The 21,720-nt window shown below is 43.8% G+C and overlaps 1 protein-coding gene across 2 annotated transcripts in view; it reads left to right on the forward strand.

The window, feature by feature from the left end:
• Positions 1–21,556, forward strand: part of LOC310748762 (uncharacterized protein) — a 69,990-nt gene extending 48,434 nt beyond the window's left edge. The window contains exons 2-8 of one of the 2 annotated variants that reach the window (XM_083584621.1): positions 1,923–2,070; positions 2,730–4,474; positions 10,139–10,235; positions 12,233–12,437; positions 13,634–14,262; positions 17,532–17,677; positions 18,969–21,556. In XM_083584621.1, coding sequence (XP_083440747.1) covers positions 2,922–4,474; positions 10,139–10,235; positions 12,233–12,437; positions 13,634–14,262; positions 17,532–17,677; positions 18,969–19,764 — 3,426 coding nt within the window. In that variant the 5' untranslated portion in view covers positions 1,923–2,070; positions 2,730–2,921 and the 3' untranslated portion in view covers positions 19,765–21,556. The remainder of the gene's footprint in view (positions 1–1,922; positions 2,071–2,729; positions 4,475–10,138; positions 10,236–12,232; positions 12,438–13,633; positions 14,263–17,531; positions 17,678–18,968) is intronic. The other variant, XM_083584622.1, reaches the window with a different exon arrangement.
• The last annotated feature ends 164 nt before the right edge of the window (positions 21,557–21,720 follow it).

Genomic DNA, 21,720 nt, shown 5'->3' on the forward strand with positions numbered 1-21,720 from the left:
CACACAAACATAAAACTTACACGTTTACTACTAAATGCAACAATGATGAGGAAAAAGGTCTTTCCCTTGCAAGCCCATTATATTATAAACTCTCCAAATGCAATTCATCTGACAGACTGGTGCGGTTTTTTGTCAGGTGTATTCTGCAACATGTCACTGACACAGCAATAGTGCATTAGTGGATTTATATTGAACCTTCCACACATCAATCCCCTGTCCAGCTCTATATGCTTCCCCTATGTTATTGCATTATTGCTGCCTGGAGGGGCACTGTAGCACAACAGTCTGGTTTCATGATTAATTTTGATTGATTTTACCTACTGTATGCTTTTTGGAACGTGTATGTATACGGCTTCGAAAGCTTGGTGATTAAGTGGTGTAAAAATAGCAGAAATAAATAAAAGCAGGGCAAAAAAATAAAATAAACCAGGACATTTTTTTGTATAAAAAGTCGTAGGATTTCAGCAGGAAAGTTTTGGGACATGCTGTGACTGGGAACAAAGCGGTATTTTCGCCCCAAATCTTTTTCAGGTGCAAACAATGTTAAAAGTGGGATCATTTATAATGGCTTCATACCACAACGAGCACACAAATAATCATGAATGCACCATCAACATGACATCTGGAGCAGCCAAGAATCTCAAATTTATATCAGCAACTAAAAGGCTTAAAATAGTTCCAAACTATATTTCTGTTCCATTTGATTGGTAAAGAGCAGGGCTTTTTTCCAACAGAATTGAGTTCCGGCGCCTTTCAGGTGGGTGCCAGAGCCATTATAAGAGAAGGAGGGAGGCATTCATGGTGAGTTCCTGTACCTCTTTTTCTAGAAAAATAGCACTGATAAAGAACAACCAAGTTTTCTCAAAGTGATATTATCTGATGTCTTCCTTCTTTTAATCATAGCATCGCAGTAAGCGCAGTGAGGTAATGTGCCATGTTTATTAAACCACTCTTGTTCAGTTGGCATTATCTGAGTACACTCACAGTACACTGAGTTGTTGTTAGCTTCTTCTCTTTTTTTTTGCTATACTTAGCAGATTTCTTTTCCAATTACAATGTTCTGGGTGTATAACATTTTTAAAATATCCTAGAAGAAGTTGCAACAGACTCACTGGTATATTAAATAAAAATCATATTTTGCATAATATTAACAATTCCCCCCCCCATAAACTTCTGGTTTTCTTTCCACATAGGCACACACATATAGCCTGCTTTATGTTTCCAGCATGTCTTGCTGACATTTGGATAGATTTTTGTGAGGTGGTGCACAGTCAAATGCCATCAGCATGACTTCTTATTAAAAATTACTTTTATATTTACACAAAGTGATATGCCAAATTATTTGAAGACAAACAACAGCGGGATAAATTGGACATTTATAAAGTTTTTCAGACCTGGTATAAGGCCTGGGGGCGGGGGGAGTGTAGATTTTCTGTTTGGTTTCAGACTGGATGCTGATAGTGTTGCAGCTGGGTTAAGCATCTATTGGCAAATCACTGTGACAACACCAACATGCCAATTCACATAGTCCCAGGAGCATTATTTTAACGTGGTGGGAAAGATGGACACACATATGCATAAGTGCAAGTGTGTATCTGATTATTATTTTTTAAAAAAATAAATTTAAGTCAGAGAGACCATACGTACTGACTCACTGACATATCTAGCACTTGGTTTGCTGGAGTGTCTATAGTTTGCACAGCACCAGGTTCACACTGTGGGAGAAGAACTCACAGCGACTGCTTCAGTAGCTGCAATTTGCTGGGAGTAATTTCCATTAAATCTATAGAATCGTACTATGAAACTTCTTCACTGGCAGATTCCCACCTCCCTCTATGCCAGTGCTGCTCTGTGGTGAGCCATCTTTGTTCTCTGCTAAACGTTCACCTCTCGTGCTGTCTTTATTCTGTCTTTCCTGGCAGATCAAGTTGTACCCTTTGATCACACAAGAAATGCTTCTTTGCCGTTACCTGCAGCCTTCCCCAGAGAGAACAGCAGAGGAGAAATAATTAAAGCATGAAGAAAATCAAGCATCTCAAAACAAGCCCTCCTAGGCTCGGAGAGGACCAGGTGAGGTGGTGAGCGGATAAGAGAAAATAACCTTGGGGAAAACATGGACATCTTCTTCATGCAAATTGGGGATGCTCTGCAAGGCTTTACATTATTCTTATTTTTTGAGAGGGGAATCATATTCAGGTGTAAGTACTCTAGTACAAAATCCATATACATCAAAAAGAGCCCGTGTGGGGTAGTGGTTCATGTAGTGGGCTTGCTTGTAAGAAATGCACATTCACACGTTTAGCCACAGTGAAGTCTCCACAGAGAGAAGTTTTAAGGTAGAAAATGAAATAATACACTGCATGCTTCCATGAGGTTCCTGGGGTGATGCTGAGAGAATAATTTCCCCACTCCTCAATCCACTCCTCAATCCACACCTCAATCTACCTTTTCACTAACCATGTGAGGTAGGCTAGGCTGAGAGACAGTGATTGGCCTCAGGTCACCCAGTAAGCTTTATGACCAAGTGGGGATTTGAACCGTGGTCTCCAAGGTTGTAGTCCAACACTCTAACCACTACACCACACCACACAGAGCATGCTGAACAGCTGTAAAGTCGGAGGTAGTGGGTGAGCTTCACTTTTGGTTACTTCTGTGATCGTTGGCTGCCCGTCTTCTCTTTGGATGCTGTGTCTCTTCTGTAAGCTCCCTTTTCTTCTTTGCATCATCAGGTGTTCTCCATCCGCACGTGCTCTCACAGTGGAGATGTGCCTGCTCATTGATGTGAGCACCCAGATAGCACAGCCCTGCTGTCTGTGGCTAGGACTCCTGAACAGCATCTGAGCAGTCCGACAACTCCTTCCTCCTCATGCCCTCTTCCTTCAAAAAGCATCAGCCTGTTAGATTGTCCGTGTCAATTTGCTATGACATACATCAGCGTTGATGAGAGGCAGGAACACTGTCGGGTAATTTTGAGCTGCCAGAATAATCAGCTTTATGCACAACATGGCTTAAAGGATTTCTCAGTTAGCAGCATGCATCCACTGAAGAACTTGGACGCTCGCATTTTTACTGGGGACTTTAATCCTGTGAGCAAAGTAGACAGCACTGCAGGGGCACATCTGTATCGAAGTGTGGAGAATCTGCACTGGGCCACGGGGGCTGAGCCGCATTGCCATCCCCGCTACGGAAATGTAGACAAAGAATTTGTTGTCCGTTACAAAGGCACAGCTCATTGGTCAAAGTGTTCTGCGGAAGGTACTCCATCCCCCAGCTCACCTGAATGCTGCCGACACTTCCCTCTCACGTTGGACAGAATTCCACCTGCAGCGCGAGACGTCACCCTTCCTCCTTGTGCCAAAGTGCCTCCGTGGCTTTTCTCCTCCGTCGACGGGGATGCCAAAAAAACCCTAAAGGAGAAACTTCGAATTCACAGTAGTAAAGCTGCAGAGATCTGCAAGCCTCTCAGACCTCAGGTTTCCTTGAATGACCTGGTTCCAAGGGAATGCTCTGAATGCCGGGCGTGCCAGCAATATAAGAATGGTTGTTCGGTGAACTGTTGCACCATATTTGTGCAGCATGCCACCCTCACTCACGGGCCATGGACAGCTCTGGGGAGTCATCGGCCTTGCTTTTCTCGCCGACTAACAAACCCAGAAGACATCAAGCAAGAAGCTCGGAGAAGGTTGCAGATCAGGAGACAGAACAGCTCACCCAACTTGACTCTCCATTGTGCCAGTGATGGCCAGGACATGGTCAAGTCCCAAACGACTGGATCCTTAAAGGGATATGAGGGGGAAGGAGACACCAAAAGGATTTTGGAGCTGAGCAAAAAAGGGGACTTCAAAGAGAGACTCTACATTCCAACTTTTGAAGAGTTCAAGCGGATGAGAATCAAGGAGACATGTTTTCTCGGTGGCAGCGGTGACGTGACAAAAGATGTGAAGGAAGGAACCCAAAAGTTGGAAGAAAAAAGAAATCAGAACCCTTGTTCAGGTGCCCAGCAAATTCTTGCCAAAGAAACGGTTGCAACGATAGATTATTATGATGATGTGTTTCATGAAAATACCCAGAGCACTTCTGGCCTTGTTGGCTATCAAGATAATTCATCTACATGGGACAGGAGCTTCTGCCTGATGAACATGCCTATGGCTAGGGACAAGCGCTATGAAGTGCCAACTTCAGATAGAATCCCGGTCCCCATTTGTTCGAGTCCAATTCCAAGACCACCTCTACAGTCTGCTGCAGCCCTTAGGGAGGAGGGAGGGAAAACTTTTGCTGAAGGGGAGACTCAGGGATTGAATGCAAGACAACTAAGCGAAGTCCTCCACCATGCTGGACAGCCAGTGGTGCCTGAAAACCAGTCTTCTTGCTGCCCATTGCTATTAGAAGCGACAGATATATCCAGCTATGGAGCTAAACTGCAGAAAATGAAGGATGAATTTATAGGCTCTGCACTGGACCTCATTAAGAAGAGGTAACCAACTCTGTTAGAGTTCTTGAGAGCAATTTCAGTTTTCGGGTACTTATAAATGCACTTTCAAATTTAGCTGCATTAAGTAATTTATAGAATTTCCTTGCTGAATCAGTATGCTGCAGAGGTGTAATAATTTGTACAGACACTTACGCCATTAATAACTTTCCCCCTTTTGACCTGTGGGGAGTTCCTTTCTTTGAGGTATCAGGCAGCTTTAGGGAAAGAGACAGTGTTGGGGCTTTGTTAATTTGTGCAGACATTTTCCCATATGCCACTTTGGGAGAACTGATGAAGCTGGGGTTTTTAACTAACTGCTATATCTGATGTCAGGAAGGAGTTTGCCTAACAATCTAGAAGGGTAGTCTGGGGATTGTGGAGAGGTGGGGACTCCCTCTGCCCCGTGAGGGGTGTTTGCTCTGTTCCTTGAGGCACTGAAATGACTGGTCCTCCTTGTTCATTGACACACATCTAGATCTTCACAGGGAGGGTTAATTATTGACTCTGGGCAGAAGGTTGGAGGAAATGTCAATCATGTGAATGGAGGTGACACAAAACATAATATTAAAGTCTGTGACCACTTGAAAACTGACTTTCAGGTGACTAGGGCAAATAATTCAAAAAATGCTGCCTTTTCTAAGCTATCAATGGTTATGGAGACCTAATATATTGGTAGATTTCCTTCAGTGTGTATTTGGGGCAACCTACAACATAAATCCTATGAGGGATAGTTTCCATGATGAGTTCAAGGCAGAGACTGAATTCCCTTGTTGGAACCATAAGCTTAGGATGCACTATTTTAGGGTCATACGGGGTGACTGAATGGCACCCTTATTGGTTTATATATAAAGATTTATGCTCTGCTCTATCACATATACATTCACATATCATAATAAGTCAGATTTTCTGGCAGATTGTGGTTTATTGTAAATGAGCAGCATGCTCAATCACTCCCACCTCATTCCCCCCAGGCAGGATGAACAAACCAGGAAGTCTTGGCTTCCCATTACATCCAAGCTAGGAATCATGATTTGTTGCTCCCTAACAAGTCCACATGTCATAGGCCAACAACTATGGCTTAAAGTTTGCTTGTAATCATGGTTGGTTGGTTTGTTACTGATCAACAAACCATGAACCCTGATTCAGATAAACTAGGAAGCCACAAACCATGAGCCCTGATTCAGATAAACTAGGAAGCCACAAACCATGAGCCCTGATTCAGATATACTAGGAAGCCAAGGCTTCCTAGTTTATCTTTCTGGTGCTAGGAGGGGAAAGAAGCAGTTCACAATAAACCAGAAAATCTTGTTTATCGATGTGCAAACATGAGGCAATACAAAATTTGAAAATAAAAGTAACTAACAAGAATGAGAACAAGAAAACTATAAACGCAACAGAAAATACATAATATACAGCCTGGTGAAACCCATCAGAGCAGCAAAAGTCAATGAAAGGGGTATTCAAACATTAAAAACCACATAGGAGCTTGGAGACTGAGAAAATGCAGCCCTTTGGTCTAAAAAAATTGAGGAACTCTTGTTTGATCTACATAGAGATTCCGTTGTCCCAAGTGCAGAAAAACACCTCCTCCTGCTCAGGTGAGCCAGCCTCTGCTCTTGTAAGCCATGGGTTCTGCAAGTATGGGACTGAGATCCATCGCACAGTGTTATTTTCTTTTGTTCACAACATCCCTTTTGCCAGGCAGGGTCATAGTAATAGATGGACTATCAAGCTCAGTTTGCTTACATTCAGAGCTTTCTGAAATTAATTCATTGCTATGAAAAGCACAATGGTCATTTCAACCAGTTGCCAAGCTTCTCATGACTTTGAGTCAAAAGCTTATGAGACCAAACAGTTTCCCTTTGAAATTGTAAAACTGAGAGCCATTATTTGCTCAAAACCCAGCTGTCATTTTCTTCCAGAGCTTTAGCAATCTCATGGAGGATCTTGTTTTGATGATGGGAGTTTCTGGCTCAGCGGCAGGGGTGTCACTAGATTTGAAAGGCAACATATTCTCAGGATTTGGCAGTGAAATGACAGGGTTGCAAGCCTTAGGTTCACTTCAGCAACATGTGGCGCTGAGGCTGCTTGAAATTGGGTCCTTGTGGCAGTTGCTCCATGGGGCCAGGTATTCATGTGCCTTGTCTTGCCGTGTGGATTTCCCCCATGCCGCATGATTTGACCCAGTGCTTGTTGTAAGAAAACCTCAGTAATATGAATAACATGGGGAGATCTGGTGTGAGGCCAGTCCGTAAGGTGAGCTGCTGCATACAGTCAATTGTTTACATGGAGCAGCATCCTTTCAGCACATAAAATCATAAGAAGAGCACTGCTGGATCAGACCAAAGGTCCATTTGGTCCAGCATCCTGTTACCACAGTGGCCACCCAGATGCCTACAAGAAGCCCACAAGCAGGACATTTTTGCAATAGCACTTATGCTGTCCAGCAACTGGTAGTGAGAGGCATACTGGAGGTAATATAGCCTTCATAACTACTGGCCATTGATACCCTTTTCATCCATGACAATTTTATCATTTCAGATTAAGTTAGCATTCATTCATGTGAAGTGTAAGACTTCCTGGGTTATTCTTGTCATTGGCTTCTTAAGATTCTGCTGGAATTTTGTGCGTGTGTTTGAATTACATGCAACACATCTGCCCTTTATTTCTGAACTTTCTTCCAAATGTAATTTACTCAGCACATTTATAAGCAGCTTAATGTTTTAATTCTGAGCCTCTAATTTGTAGTGTTTTATCTTCATGGAATAATCTAAAGCCTGTCATGAATTGTAGAGCATTTTTTTTTTTACTTGAGCAAAAAAGAAATGGTTGAAAGCATGATTGAAAGGAGATCCTGATTTATTACCTGTTTTACCTTTTGATTGTGAATTGTGTTTACCAGGCTTTCTGAGGAATTTGACTTCTGAAGACAGAGAAAGATGAAAACCTAGGGCATTATTAATAGTCAAGTCAGTGAATGGGCAGGAAATCAGATCATCCAGTATATAAGGAATTAAATAAAGACAGGCAAAAATTTTACGATGACAGAGAAAGCAGTTAAGGAAATAAAAGTCCCAAGGTTAAAAAAATAAAAAATAAAAATATTTGGATTTGAGTATATTAAAGTGCATGAAGTTGCTGGGCAAATTAATGTTTTCTTTCAAGGTCAAAACAGCAGCCAATGTCAAGGATGATATGGGGGAAGTGAGAAGAGGAAAAATTCAGCCATAACAGAAAGGCCCAGCTTGTAGAGTAGATGAAGGAATGCTAGATGACAGGGTGCCTCAAGATTGAAGTATTGCTCAGTTATTTAAGAGGTGGGTAAAGATGGTTCCATAATAAAATCAAAGATGAAATTGGACCATTTGGGATCTGCAGCAGTGAGGTACTAAATAGGGTGGAGCCTTGGGAACAATTTTTTTTTCAGTGAAGCAGGCAAATGGACTACCCTTCTCCAAAAACTGAAGCCAGTTACCATGTCTAGCAGAAACAAAAACAACACCCACCTCATATACTGATCATCCTAGCTTCATTCGGATTAGGCTCATCTCTGATTGAACCACCTCAGCCACAAATAGCTGCAGTACCATTATGTACATTTCCCCCCATCCAGAAATCTTCCATTACATAATTCCTTGCTCTAATACCATATGGAAGAACTACTCTCACCTGGGAGAAAGAGATAGAATAGATGCAAAAACAGTCGGCCAAGAGGCAGTTGAGAGGATATATATCATGAGAACTAATGTACAGATAAGAGCACTCCAGTATCCAATAAATATGGAACTGTGTGTATATGATTTCTTGAATATAAAGAGAAACAACTTCCTACAAAGGAAAATTCCCAGTAGTTTTAATATAATTTGCCATTTTGCATATCGCCTGAAATACCTACCGTACTCTCTCTTTCTCTGGAAAACTGAGGTGGTGCTCACAGTTCTGTTTATTCTGCATCCAGTGTACTTCCACAGCTGGTTTGGGAAGCAGGGCACACAGAATATTAGGCACATCTAAATCCTGTAAACAGCTTCCCCGTCAAGCGCCACCTAAAACATGCCAAACTCCACCACAATCGCTCCCTCCAAACCTCCTTTCTCAAACTTAACTCGAAGGTTGGTGCAAAGGCTCATGAGATTACAGTTGCAAAGGCTCCTGGGATTGCTAGCCATTTTTTTCCTGCTCTTTTCACACCATTTTTGTAGTTCTTGTGCTCTTTTAGGACTGCTTTTGCCTTTTTCTTGCCTTTTTGAAGTTTAAATCTATTTATTTAATTGTTTCCCTGCATATACATGGTCACGCGAGAGTTGAACATGCGTAAGCAGGGAGATACTTTTACTGCATTTTGATGCATTTCCTTCTAAACCAGCGTCAGTTGAGAAATAGAACAAGCTAACTGCATTCTAAGCTGGGAATTTGTCCACGGTGTGTATAACATTGTTAGGCAGAAAGCGCTGTCATCCCAGTTAGGCAGAGCCATAGAGTTGGAGAACACCAAACTGGCATGGACTCCAACCTCCCTTTTCTTCCCCACAAGGCAGGATTATCCATGCACCAGCTCCTTACAGATCAATTCAGAACACTGTGCCACAAGCTGAAAGCAGGAGTGAACAAGTCACACACCTCTGAGCTGTCTTCATATCAGATAATACCAAGCGATTCATGAAAGTGAGCCAAGCCACAGGAATAATATGTACATAGATATTATCCAATGTCACTATCCAGAGTTGGTATAGTTACTCTGTTGTTGTTTTGTTAAATGATGTATTTTTTTATTTTAAAAATGCTATATGAAGCAGCATAGTAACCAAAGATTCACTGTATATTTGTGAGAAAATGTGTGATGGGCCACACAGGGAATATTTATTTTAAAAGATGTATTTTGTGTTTTTGTATGAAGGGTTGCCTAGAGGGCAACTATCTAGAATGGTATACAGTTCTTTAACACAGGCAGAAGGAAGGATACTGCAGTCTCCTGATGATTCACAAGATCCCCAAATGCAATATATCAAATAAGCAAAGCATGCATTTTTGTGTGTGATTGACACCTGGAAATCTTAAACCCCTTCACCCATTCATAATTTTGTGCCGAGTGTAGTGAACACTTCAAGTGAGCTACGTAAATGCTAAATATTATCTCTGTTTCTGCCACCGCTAATCCTGTATATGTGGGTGTGACTAGGTTTTGTCCTCTCTCTTCTGTCCCTCGGGGCTTGGATATACAGTTTCCTCATCATTTATGAATGAGAAATTATTCATGGTATCTGATAATTTAGGGGAGCACTTTCTTTCTGATGACAGAACAGAAAGTTGTCTCCTATCTTAGTGCAAATAAAACAACTAAGAGGGATGAGAAGCTTAAAGATTTCATGCACTTTAGATGCTGCTTTTATACAGAAATATTAAGGGGGGGCAACCCTTTAAATTTACAAACATGTTTCATTAAAAAAACCACACACACAACCCTATTATCCACTGCATCAGCAGAAGTCCGTTTATGGAATGGCATATGTAAGAGAAAGAAGATATGAGGTGCTTTTGACAAGGTAGAAGACCTGTAGAATAATACACTGTAGCTTTAAAGATGCATTTTCCTCTCAACCCCTGGAGTTGGCTCTGGACTGCTGTTTGTGCAGAACATTAATTGGGGTGGTGTCCCTTTTTTCACAGCTGCAGTGGCGAAGCTACCCCTGAGCCCCCTTCCAAAGGATTTTGTGAACTTAAGAAGGATGATCTCACTTTTGTGGAGGACTCGCATCAACCCACCGTGAGTTGCGTGGCCTGGAGCAGAAAGGGGTTTCAGAAGTGTTGGGTCAGGGAGCTGTAACTTTACTTGCTATGACAGCTCTCAGCTATTCTGTACCCCTGTCACTAATACTCTTCTGGCTCTCCTCTACATGCCCTTTCCTTCCTCCCCTCTTCTTCCTCTCTCCCCTCTCTCTCTCTTTCCTGTTTTCCTGCACCCCATCTCACCCTTCCTGCTTCTGGGTGGCTGCAAGGAACAAGCTAATGAATGAAGATACCTAAGGCACATCAACACTACCGTGCAAATCCAACTAAAGTTACATGTGACTAAGGGCCCCTCCAGACTGGTGCATTTTGGAGGTGTATTCCATAACGTGTCATTCATGCAGTAATAGTGCAATCATGTTGGATCGACGCTGGACTGTCCACACATTATTCTCATAGCTGTCAACGTTCCCCCTTTTTAAGGGAAATTCCTTTATTCCGAATAGTATTCCTGGCAAGAAAAGGGAAAAGTTGACAGCTATGATTATTCTGCTTTATCAGTTGTTCTGCAAATGTTTCCCCAGTGTTACTGCATGATTCCTGTCTGGAGGGATAATCTTGCTCTGTAGCAAAACAAATGCAGGACAAAACAAAAAACCTGAGACATTTGCCATATGAAAAGTTATAGGGTTTCATCAGGAAACTACAGGAAATGCACCAATTGAAAAGTATGTTCACATCAGAACGATGACAGGTGCAAATGACTGAAAGCGGGATTGTGGATAACTGCCCCGATACCAGCATGAATATGAATCATCACATGTGCGCAATAAGAAGGATATCTGGAGTGGCCCAAAGTACTGTTGAAAGCAATGGAACTGGTGATTAACTTTCTCCATTGCTTTCAATAGGACCTGTTCACATAATGTTAGCTGGATCGGGCCCACAATATTTTAAAATTGGTCTGAGAGTTGTTTTATTATCCTAGCTTCACCCAACTGGAGCTTTGGGTGAACAACAGCTGTGTGAGGGTGCTCAGAGTAATCTGTGTAGATCCTTCACGGAAAAGTGTTTCTTGATCGCTTGGTCATGACCCACAACAATGAAAGCAGCTGGAAAGTGGTTTAACTATGTAGTATAGACATAAAGTTCCAGCCTTCAGAAAGTGTGTAAGGAAAGGCATGGGGAGGAATGCCCGTTTCATCCTCAGTCAAGCACTTACAAATCCAAATCATTGGGTTTGGATTGCAAACAGTGGTGGCTGGGGAAAGAGAGCTGTTGCCATCTTAATTGGAGTAAAGCTGCTGCTGCGATACACTGTCCACATATGGTTGCCCATCCTGCCAACTCTCCCATACAGCCCGATAAAATAGACATGTTGCTTGCTGACACACACCCCAATATTAAACTATGTGCATATTTAAACAGCTGCACACAGATTTCATGAACATGTGTTTAATGTAACACTTAACAACTCATATTTTGCTTCCTTTCTTGAGTGAGGGTGTTGCGCCCCCCCCCAGAAAGATATGAGGAGAAACAACGGTTTTAGAGGTAGTGGGTGCTGGGTGTCGGATTTGGCCATGTATATTTAAGTATCTTCAAGGGATGCGGGTGGCACTGGGGGTTAAACCACAGAGCCTAGGACTTGCTGTTCAGAAGGTTGGCAGTTCGAATCCCCACGACAGGGTGAGCTCTTGTTGCTTGGTCCCTGCTCCTGCCAACCTAGTAGTTCGAAAGCACATCAAAGTGCAAGTAGATAAATAGGTACCGCTCTGGTGGGAAGGTAAACGGTGTTTCCGTGCACTGCTCTGGTTCGCCAGAAGCAGCTTAGTCATGCTGGCCACATGACCCGGAAGCTGTACACCAGCTCCCTCGGCCAATAAAGCAAGATGAGCACCACAACCCCAGAGTCGGTCACGACTGGACCTAATGGTCAGGGGTCCCTTTACCTTTACCTTTACCTTATTTAAGTATCTCATATATTGTTTAGTAGAAACTTCTCCCCACAACCACCCCTTGCTTTCCTTCCAGACCTCCAGCCCCAACTGCCGCCGATCAAGTTCTGACATCTCCTACGAAACTTCGGACTGCACCAAAGCTCAACGGGAGTGTCGGCTGCGGCCTCATTTCAGTGATCCGATGCCAACAGATGCTGTGAAGAGGAAACAACTGGAGCTGAAGATCGCTGCAGCAGCACGGCAGCATGCCCAGAAGCGCCGGCAAGAGAGAGACTCCAGTATGCTCCCCTTGCCTTTTGCTTTGTGTGTGATTTGCAGGGTCTGTCCATGTCACTCATAGTTCTGGGTGTGTTTTGACATTAGGTTAGCAGTCATCATTCAGAGAGATAGCCTCCAAACATCTCGCACTCAACAGCTGTGGATTATGTTTGCAGCCGGCTGTAGCCTCTTATTCCAGGGTCCCTCCAGAGGAGAGGGAATACAGTAGCAGCTCCTCCTCCAGTGTACTCTCTGTCTGTAGAATTCATAGCAACAGCCAATAGCCTGGATTGGGCCCATACAGGACCAAACTGGCTCCTGGCAAATGCAGGAAAGGGGGTATGCAAAGGTAAGGCAGTGTCATGAGCTAAGCTTCAATCTAGTGCTTTCTTTGACTTTATGCATGATATAGCAAAAGGTGAGTAGAACCTGGAACAATTGTTCTGCAAGTATACTGAGCAGATGGAGCCATCAATATGTGGCTTCCGCTTGTTGTTTGCATAGTTCATTAGGACAGGCTTGTTTCTTCCAACACACCTGAGCCAAATTCCAAATGAGAGCGTCCTTCCCTAGCTGTTGAATTAAAGAGAGAAATGTAACTCAGAAGCGGAATATGTTCTTTGCATACTGTCAAGTAGACCTGCTAGCTTGTGACCCACGAGACTAAACACAGTTGTGCATTGTGGCCCACCAGGAGTTTGATAAACCTCTACTTTTGGGGGGGCTGCAAATATATAGAAGCACCCAGCAAGCAATGTAGCCAGTGGGATATATTGGTGGGTCAAAAGTTGTCTAGGTCTATTTAAAGGATCTCAGCAGGCAAGGCTAAGGAAACCTTGACCAAGGCTTTGAGGTAACACTAGGCTAGATGGACAATTTAACCAGTACAATACAAGGAGGGTTTCTGTCTTTTTTTTTTTATGACCTGCTACTGTACCTTTAAGAGCATGCTCAGCGATCAGGTCAAGCTTTTCTTAGCATGAAGAAAAAGAAAATCTTTATGTATGTATGAAAATGCCAGAATGTAGCAACATATCATTAAGAACTAGATTCTCCCTGGCTCTGTATTCAGGTACTTTGCAGAATCCTTCCTGGTCACAAGGATAAAAACAAAACAAAACAGGACAAGTTTTTTACTGTTGGATGAACAGGGCTGAGGAACAAAACAATGGGAAGGTTCTACAAATAGATTTATTTTATTTTCCTCCCCGCTCAGGCCCAGTGCTGACGAAAGCCAACCTCAACTACAGCAGCAACGTTGATGAGAACCACGGCATTCTGGGCGGCTCCTTTCGTTCCAAACACCGCTGGAGCAACGTCAGCAGTCTCAGCGCCGACAGCGGCATTGTGGGCGGGAGTGAAGAGAGGGACAGTGCCGATGCCAGCAGTGGAGGGGTGCCAAGGATGAGGTCAGCTGAGATGGAGCGGGCGGACAGCGGCATCGGCCAGGTGCTGAGTAGGAAGTGGAGGAGCAAGGCGTCGGAGACGCTGGCATCTCTGCAGGCGTGGGAGGCCCACCAGCCTTGCACCGACTGTGGGGGGAGACACTTCCCGCTGGAGACGGATGTCCAGAACCAGAACAAGAGGCGGGCCGTCCTCTGCGAGAAGTGCCTGAAGTGCCGGACGGAGCGGAAGGAGTCGGTGCTGGAGTTTGTCAACACTGAAACCAGCTACGGGGAGGACCTGCGCATCATCAAGGAAGAGTTCTACCTCCCCATGCAAGCTGCTGGCCTGCTAACACAGGACCAGCTGCTGGTGGTTTTCGGCAACATACAGGAGCTCATTGACCTCAACGAAAACTTCCTGGAGTACCTTCAGGAAGAGATTGAGCAGGCCTTTGAGCAGGTAGTGTGTGGTCTCAGATTTCTTCTCCGTTTCCCTGTGCAGTTATAATGAGCTACTTTTGCCACTGCAGCTTTGTTACTATGGCACTCAAAGGTTGTGCCACTCATTAGAAAGGCACAATGCCTAATGAGCAGGTAAGGGAATTGAGAATGGGTATGCCTCTGTCTGACTCATTTTAGCTGCTGAAAGGGGGAAGGGGCCATTGCTGAGTGTAAGAGCATCTGCATTGCGTGTAGGAGGTGCCAGGTTCCGTCCCCACCATCTCCAGGTAGGGCTGGGAGAGATGCTACCAGTCAAAGAAGACAGTATTGAGCTAGTTGGTCTGGCTTGGTATAAGGCAGCTTCCCTGTGCTCTTGTTCCAAAGGGTACCAACTTTTTATTTATTTCTTGTCATTTCAATTGTGTGAGAAAACATCTGCCTCTAGATTAGGGAAGAGGGCCTCAGCTCTGATTGGATGCCCCCAGTCTACCATAAGTCGCCTGTGTTTCTTTGTGATTGACAAGATACGTGAATTCAGGACCACTTGGTGAATAAGCATCTCAAAAATCCTTTGTGCCTTGTAGAATCATAGAATCACCTAAGAAAGCCCCCTGCAATGCATGAATCCCTATGCCAACCTTCCCCAGCCTAGTGCCCTCTAGGTGTTGTTGGACTACAGCTCCCATCAGCCCTAGCCAGCATGTCCAATGGTAAGGGGTGATGGGAGTTGTAGTCCAAAACATCTGGCAGGCACCAGGCTGGGGAAGGCTGCCTTACCCCTTGAGTCCTATTGCCCTATGTGCTCCTAAACAGACCAGTCTGGGGCTAGCTTTATGACATGTGGAATTGCCCCTTTTGCTTTCAATTTGCTGTGCAGTGAGGCCTACCATCAGTTCCAGATATTACCACATTTCCATTGGCTGAAGGAAAACAATGCCAGCAGGCAGACGGTTGCGCTAGCACCTCAGCAAGGCGAATGGCATTTACACGCCGCTGTGTATTTATATTATGCCCTGTGCTTTATTAAGGGCTCTGAAAGAAACAAAACACCCTTTTACCATGAAATTAATTTTTACAGCAGCATTCAAAGAAGCCCATCTTGCCCACAGGAGAGCAATTAAAAGCGGCTTTGCCTGCCAACAATTGCCGGTGGCCAAGAACAGACGCAAGGCTAGTTAAATCCTTTAAGTGTTATTTGAGCCACGCTCCAAACTGGCTCTCTTTCTTGAACGTACTCAAGGTTACTTATAATTTGCTGGAACAGCAGTTCTTGATGGTTCATTATTACAGACTAGCACCCTGTGTACGGCACACGGCTCTGCGCCCTATTGCTGAACTTTGCAAGTCAAATGCGGGAGAGAGTATTATTTTGAAGGCCGGATAATCGCCTTGGGGAAGGGCCAGAGCTCAGCAGGAGAACACATGCTTTTCATGCAGAAAGTTCCAGGTTCAGTCTCTGACTTAGCCATTTTTAAAAGGGAGGGAAGGGGAAGGATCAGATAGCAGGTGCAGTGAAGACCCTCTGCCTTAGAGGGCCATCAGAGAAGACAGTACTGGGTATATGGACAAGTAGGCAGGACAGGGATTCTTCCTGGTGTCGGAGGTCATGTTTTATATACAAAGGTTCAAGGTTTGATCTCTGGCATCTCCCAGGTAGGGTTGGAAACGAGACTTGTGTGAAACCCTTGGGGGTCAGTCCCAGCCAGTCTGGACGAGGGTCAAGGAACCTTTTTCAGTTCAAGGGTTGTATTTCCTCATAGCTGACCTTCCAGGGACTGCATGCTTGTGGTGCGAGCAGGCAAAAGGTTTGTGTCTTTTTAAGCCACGATATAATCATCCAAAATGGGGAAATGTGATAATGCTATCCACTGCGTCAGAGATGTAGTTGAACTTTTTAAGATGCTGGGGAGCCAAGGAGGGAAATCAAGGATAATAGAGGAGCTGAGGGATAAGACCAAAGGTGTAAAAGAGATCCTGTGAGCCATTTCCAGCTCTGCCAGTCACAATTTTAAAAATTAATTTAGAACTCAAAATCATATATGCAAAATTTGCATTGCAATACTTCATAGGAATCTGTGTGCATTCAAATTTTAATGCAGTAAGTTTAAAGGGTTCAGATGTTGAGTGTTCTATTTTGACATATATGGGGTTGAAATTTTGGGGGGAATAGGGTGGTACAGTCTCCAGTTTCAAAACCTCAAAAGTGCAGATTTAATCCATGGAATTCAACTGAAATCCAGTTTAACTTGCAAGGATGCTGCCTGCTAATGGATTTCAGCAAACCATTTAAGTTGGATGGCATGTTTCCTTAATTATGAATGTTTGTTTCTGTTTCAGCAATAGTGTAGTACTCTCTCTCATAACTGAGCCTCTGTGCTACAGCACCTCATGCTGGCAAAAAACAGGGAATGGTCTTGCAATAGTCTTTTGTGAAATACTTTTATCTTTTTTTTAATTAGGAATCAAAATGTAACAGATTCTAAAAATATACATCAGTAGAGTAAATCATTAAAAGACATGGAAGGGAATAACAACATGGTTGTCAAGCTGAGATTAATCACTTTTGCATTGTGTTTGCATACACCTTTAATGTTCTACCAGAGTCAGTAGAAAATCATAAGAAGATCCCCGCTAGATCAGGCCAAAGGCCCATCTCACCTACCATCTTGTCCTCACAGTGGCCAATGAGATGCCTATGGGAAGCTCACAAACAGAAGCTGAGTTTAACAGCATTTTCCTGCCTTGTGATTCCTAGTGACTGGGCTTAGGCCACTGTTTGGAGAATAGATTGCAGAAGTTAGCAGTTCAAGGAAAAAACGTGTAGCACTTTTGCTTGTTTTCAGTGTGGAAAGAGCTTAATTATTCAGAATGCATTCAAGCTGTAATTCATGGGAAACGTGGCCAAAAGAAACTCACTGTTGAAACAGCTATCATGAGGTGTGTTGCTAACGTGTTGTCCAAGATCAGCTTGTAATTATATTAGCAGTTGCAGTCAAGGTGGTAGGTCTGGGCTGCATATTACCTGGGCAGGGCTGGCACAGGGCAGGCAGGTGATGCGGTCAGTGCTGTGTGGACACCAGTCTGTTCCTCCTGCTGGTATGTCCACACAGCCCTGCCTTTGCCGCTGCCCTGACCCACCTCAGCTCCGTAAACTGCAGAGACACCAATGTCACCAGCTCCACTCCAGCACATTCGTCACAATTGAATATCAGGCCGGTGTCTTTTAATGGCCTCTGGTGCCTCCACCTCTCTGGCTGATGCATTGCCTTGTATGTTGTGTTTCGGCAGGGCGATGATGACCTCATGACTGTGTGCATCGGTGAGATATTCCTGGAATTTGTCAATATGCTGCCTGCCTTCCAGACGTACTGCCTCCAGCAGTCATCTTCAGTAAACATGCTCAATGCACTGGAAAAAGAGAAGGAGTTACTCAGGTGAGGAGACCTCTTAATCTTGGGTTGGTAGCAGGACCATTCAGCGCTTGTATGAAGCCCAGCATGGAAGTCTTGTTCTTGACATGACACCGGAAGTCCTGCAGGCCCCTGGTGGAGCCCCCCAGTCATCCTAGCCCTCCAAGACCCAGGGCAAGTGTACCCAGCTGTCCCTGCCCCCTTGCACAGGCCTGGTAGGAAGTATATGCCTTGGGGCACAGACTCCATATCTTTTCCTAAATGTACTGAGCATTTCTGGGTAGGTAATGTATTCAAGAGATTAACTGGGTGTGTGTCAGAGGGGTGTGTGATCTGGGTTAGTGAGTAAGATATAAATTTGTGGAAATAAATGAATTTGAAATGATTGTACCTAGAGATAACAATGAATGGGGGCAATTGTAAGGGGATTAAATGGATTTGGAGAAAGATCTGTTGGGAAAACGAGAGTAAATTAATTGAAGAGGGGACAGATCTGGAGTGGGGTCCAAGATAATTGAACATATTTGGGGTGTCCGGTGAGCTTATCATCTGTAATATTAAAATTCTGAATTTGCATCTGTACATATTAATTCAGATATGCAAAAGTTTGTCTATGAGCCCTTACTTTTAAGTACTTAGCAACACCCCTTGGAGCAAGTATGCTTTGGAAGGGGGTGTTCATCAATGACCAGGCACTTGCACCAGGATACGTGGCATCAACTAGAGCTGAGGAGTTTACCAATAAAGGCACATCACCAACTGGGGCTTTATCAGAACGATAGAAAGGCTGTGCTCATCCACCTGTGACATTCCCAGTATAGTGTCTGAGTGCTCCCTGCACCTCCAACCTCCTCCCCAAATCCATTCTAGAGGGCTGGGGGAACCCTCAGAACAGATTTAGGGCGTGCACAGAGGACACATAGGACAAGGAGAGGGTGAAAACATTCCCTGCACTATTGCAACTAATATGCTAGATACTGCCCTGTGTCTACATTTGCATAAATTTAGTAATATTTAACAGCTAAGATATCAACAGCAAGTCTATTGAACCTTACCTTAGTCATGCATTAAACAAAGCCTGAGAACGGGAAAAAAATTAAAAAATGTTCCTGAGTCTAGCAAATCAAGTAAATGGTTTTGCAGGAAAGCAGTATATATCAATAATATTCTGGGATCTTAAGTCATAATTACTTTGTAAATGTTAATTAATTAAAGATAATGCCTAATGTGTATGTACGAACAAGTCTCTCGGTGTAAGCTTTTCTGTTTTCCTGTACCTGTTTACAAAATACGTTCTTTTTTGACCTCCCTGCAGGATTTTCCTCAATGTTTCCCAGAACGACAACACAGCTCTTCGCCGCATGAATCTGCGGTCCTTCCTCATGGCTCCACTGCAGAGAGTCACCAAGTACCCACTTCTGCTGAGCCGCATCATCAAAGCCACCACTGAGTACCACCCAGATCACAGCAGCCTGAGGGAGGCCAAAAGCCGCATTGAGTCCCACCTGGAGCACATAAACATGAAGACCAAGCAGGAAGGGAACTCGTGGACTTTGCGTTCCTTCCGCCAGGACAGCAAAAAGAACAGGGAGGTCATTAACATTGAAATGAGGGAAACCGCTATCAAGACTGTGGGCTGGCTGCGGGAAGAAACCCGCTTTGTGATGGAAGGGCCCTTGCAGCTGGCCCAGCCTCCTGATGGACAGTGGGTCAAAAAGGGCAGCAAGACCTTAAAATTCCAGAACATGCAAGTGCTCCTCATGGTCAACATAAGACGCGCCTCTGAGTCTAGCTTTGAACCCGGAGAGCCAGGGCCTGTGAAAGATGCAGTATTGGTACTGATTAGGGACAAAAACAATGGGAAGTTCAGCTTGCTCAGGGAGCCCTTGAGACTCAGCAACTGTGTGGTCTCTGTGGATCCCGACTGCGACGACACGTTTGAACTCCTTGAGATCAGGCGGGAGTCTTTTGTGTTCCGAGATGGAGACAAGGCACGGACTCACCACTGGTTCAGGCAGATACGGAGGTACTCTCGGGAGCTGGGCTCCTGGAAGAAGCGGCGCAACGCCTTGCCCAACATCATGATAAGCGCATCGCACAATAGGTCATGAAAGGATCGCTGACTGCGAAATGACTTGGCTAAGTAAGCTCAGAAATTTCCTCACAACCTGCTTTGGGTTGAAGATCTCCTTTTCAACAAAAATTGCACCAAGGATGAACTTCACCTGGCCAATTAGCATTGGAGCTATCCGTAACGATGTCGTTTTCTACTGAGAATTCATTTGTGACGAGTACCACTTAAATAAGTGTTTCTCAAATTGAAGGAAAAAATGTGCCCCGTTTTTAAGCTTGTTAGATCTTCCATACAACCCAACTTAGAAACCTCATTGGGTGTAGCTACCTGGCTCCTACAACCTTTATGTCTGCTTTGCTCCCAACTGAGTGGTTCCTACACACACAGTTGCTCCCCTACCTCCGCTACTCCTCTTCTCAGCTGCTCCACAGCCCATGGTCTCTAGCTTCAGGTAACCCACAGCAGTCTGTGACTGACCATTCCACCCTTCCCTGTCAGCAAATCCACGAGGTAGACACTCAGATTGTGGGAAATCTTGAGCCTCTTTATAGACCTACTTATCAATAAGACTTACAAAATGCTGCCCCCTCTCTTGTAGGTGCCCCACAAACCCTTCTGGAGGCCACATTCCCCATTTTGAGAGGCATTGCCTGATGAGGTGATAAAGTGAGGGCCCCAATGAACAAGAACTGTCAAAAAGAGGCTGTCATCTTGAGAGGTTGGTGGCCGACCCTCTGCTTAGTGTAACTGACTGAGCTGGTAGTGAAAAGGAAGAGTGTTGTTAGTTTGAAGACTGCCTGTTAAGTGTGGAGTGAAAGTTGAGCATGAGCTGTAGGAACATAAGGAGTTATTCTGGCTAGCCAAAATAATCACTTCAGCACAACTTGGCCTGAGGAGAAATCAGAGGAGGCTCTTAAGTGGTAAGAGGAGTGAGATCTCGATTCTGGGTAATGGGAATCTTTTGCACATTTTGTAAATAGGTGTAACAGTGAAGACAACAAAATGTGTGTTGTCTGTCTGAGGGCAAATAGGCTTTACCCTGTGAAGACTTGCTCAAGGGGGGCAGGGCGGGCCCTTCAGATTTGTGGCCTACTTGGGATGTCTTCCTCTATGGTAATTAGGGGTTATTGGCACCAGATCATGAGGAGCAGGTCTCTAGAGAGAAAATATTGAGCTAATATTGTTAATAATGTGGGGATCAGATAGGAGTGTGAGATGTCTGACACTGCATGATTGTGCTGGGAAAAAGGAATTTTGACCATATATGATAGACTGGTTTCATTGTGCATATATTATAACAGCATTAGGCAACATCCAGTCAAATTTAGAGCAGTATTAACACAATAAAGGAGAATGTTTAGACAGTATAATTAGCCTCATTTCAGCTTGCTCTCCCAGGAAACATTTAATTCATCCATCTTTTGTTAGCTTATCAGTTTTCTTCTTCTACCCTCATGCCCATGTAGGAACCAGTTTACCGAGTTTTACTTTGCACTGAATGCATGTAACACGTAAATGGAAAAGGAAGCCGAAATATATTCAGAGTTCACTCACAAACATTCCAGAATACCTGTATAATCCTGTGGATAAGCAATACTCTCTCCCTTTACGGATCACTGGATTTGTTTGTAAATGGTTAAAAACCCATTGTAGAAATCCAAGGAATGTCTTAACATCAGAAATCGTTCTGAAATACGCTTCTGTTAACAAGGCTCAATTACCTCTTCTAGTTTGTGATTATTTAAATGATGTAATCTAGTGTATTTCAAAATTTTAATTAAAAAGGAATCCGTTACATTATTGTAGATTAACATAAAATGTTTTAATAATTATGTTTCCTTGCACTTTAATTAACTTCTCTTTTTGTTTTCCATACCAGATCACTCCTATCCTAGTGACACATGAGAATAATAATAAAAAAGAACTCTGTAGAATACTAGAGAACAAAATATGTGGCAGCACTTTTCTATTCTATAGCCGACAGGGAAAAAAC

The sequence above is a fragment of the Podarcis filfolensis genome (assembly GCF_964270895.1).
Source record: "Podarcis filfolensis genome assembly, chromosome: 1".
In the NCBI taxonomy this organism is placed as follows: Eukaryota; Metazoa; Chordata; class Lepidosauria; order Squamata; family Lacertidae; genus Podarcis; species Podarcis filfolensis.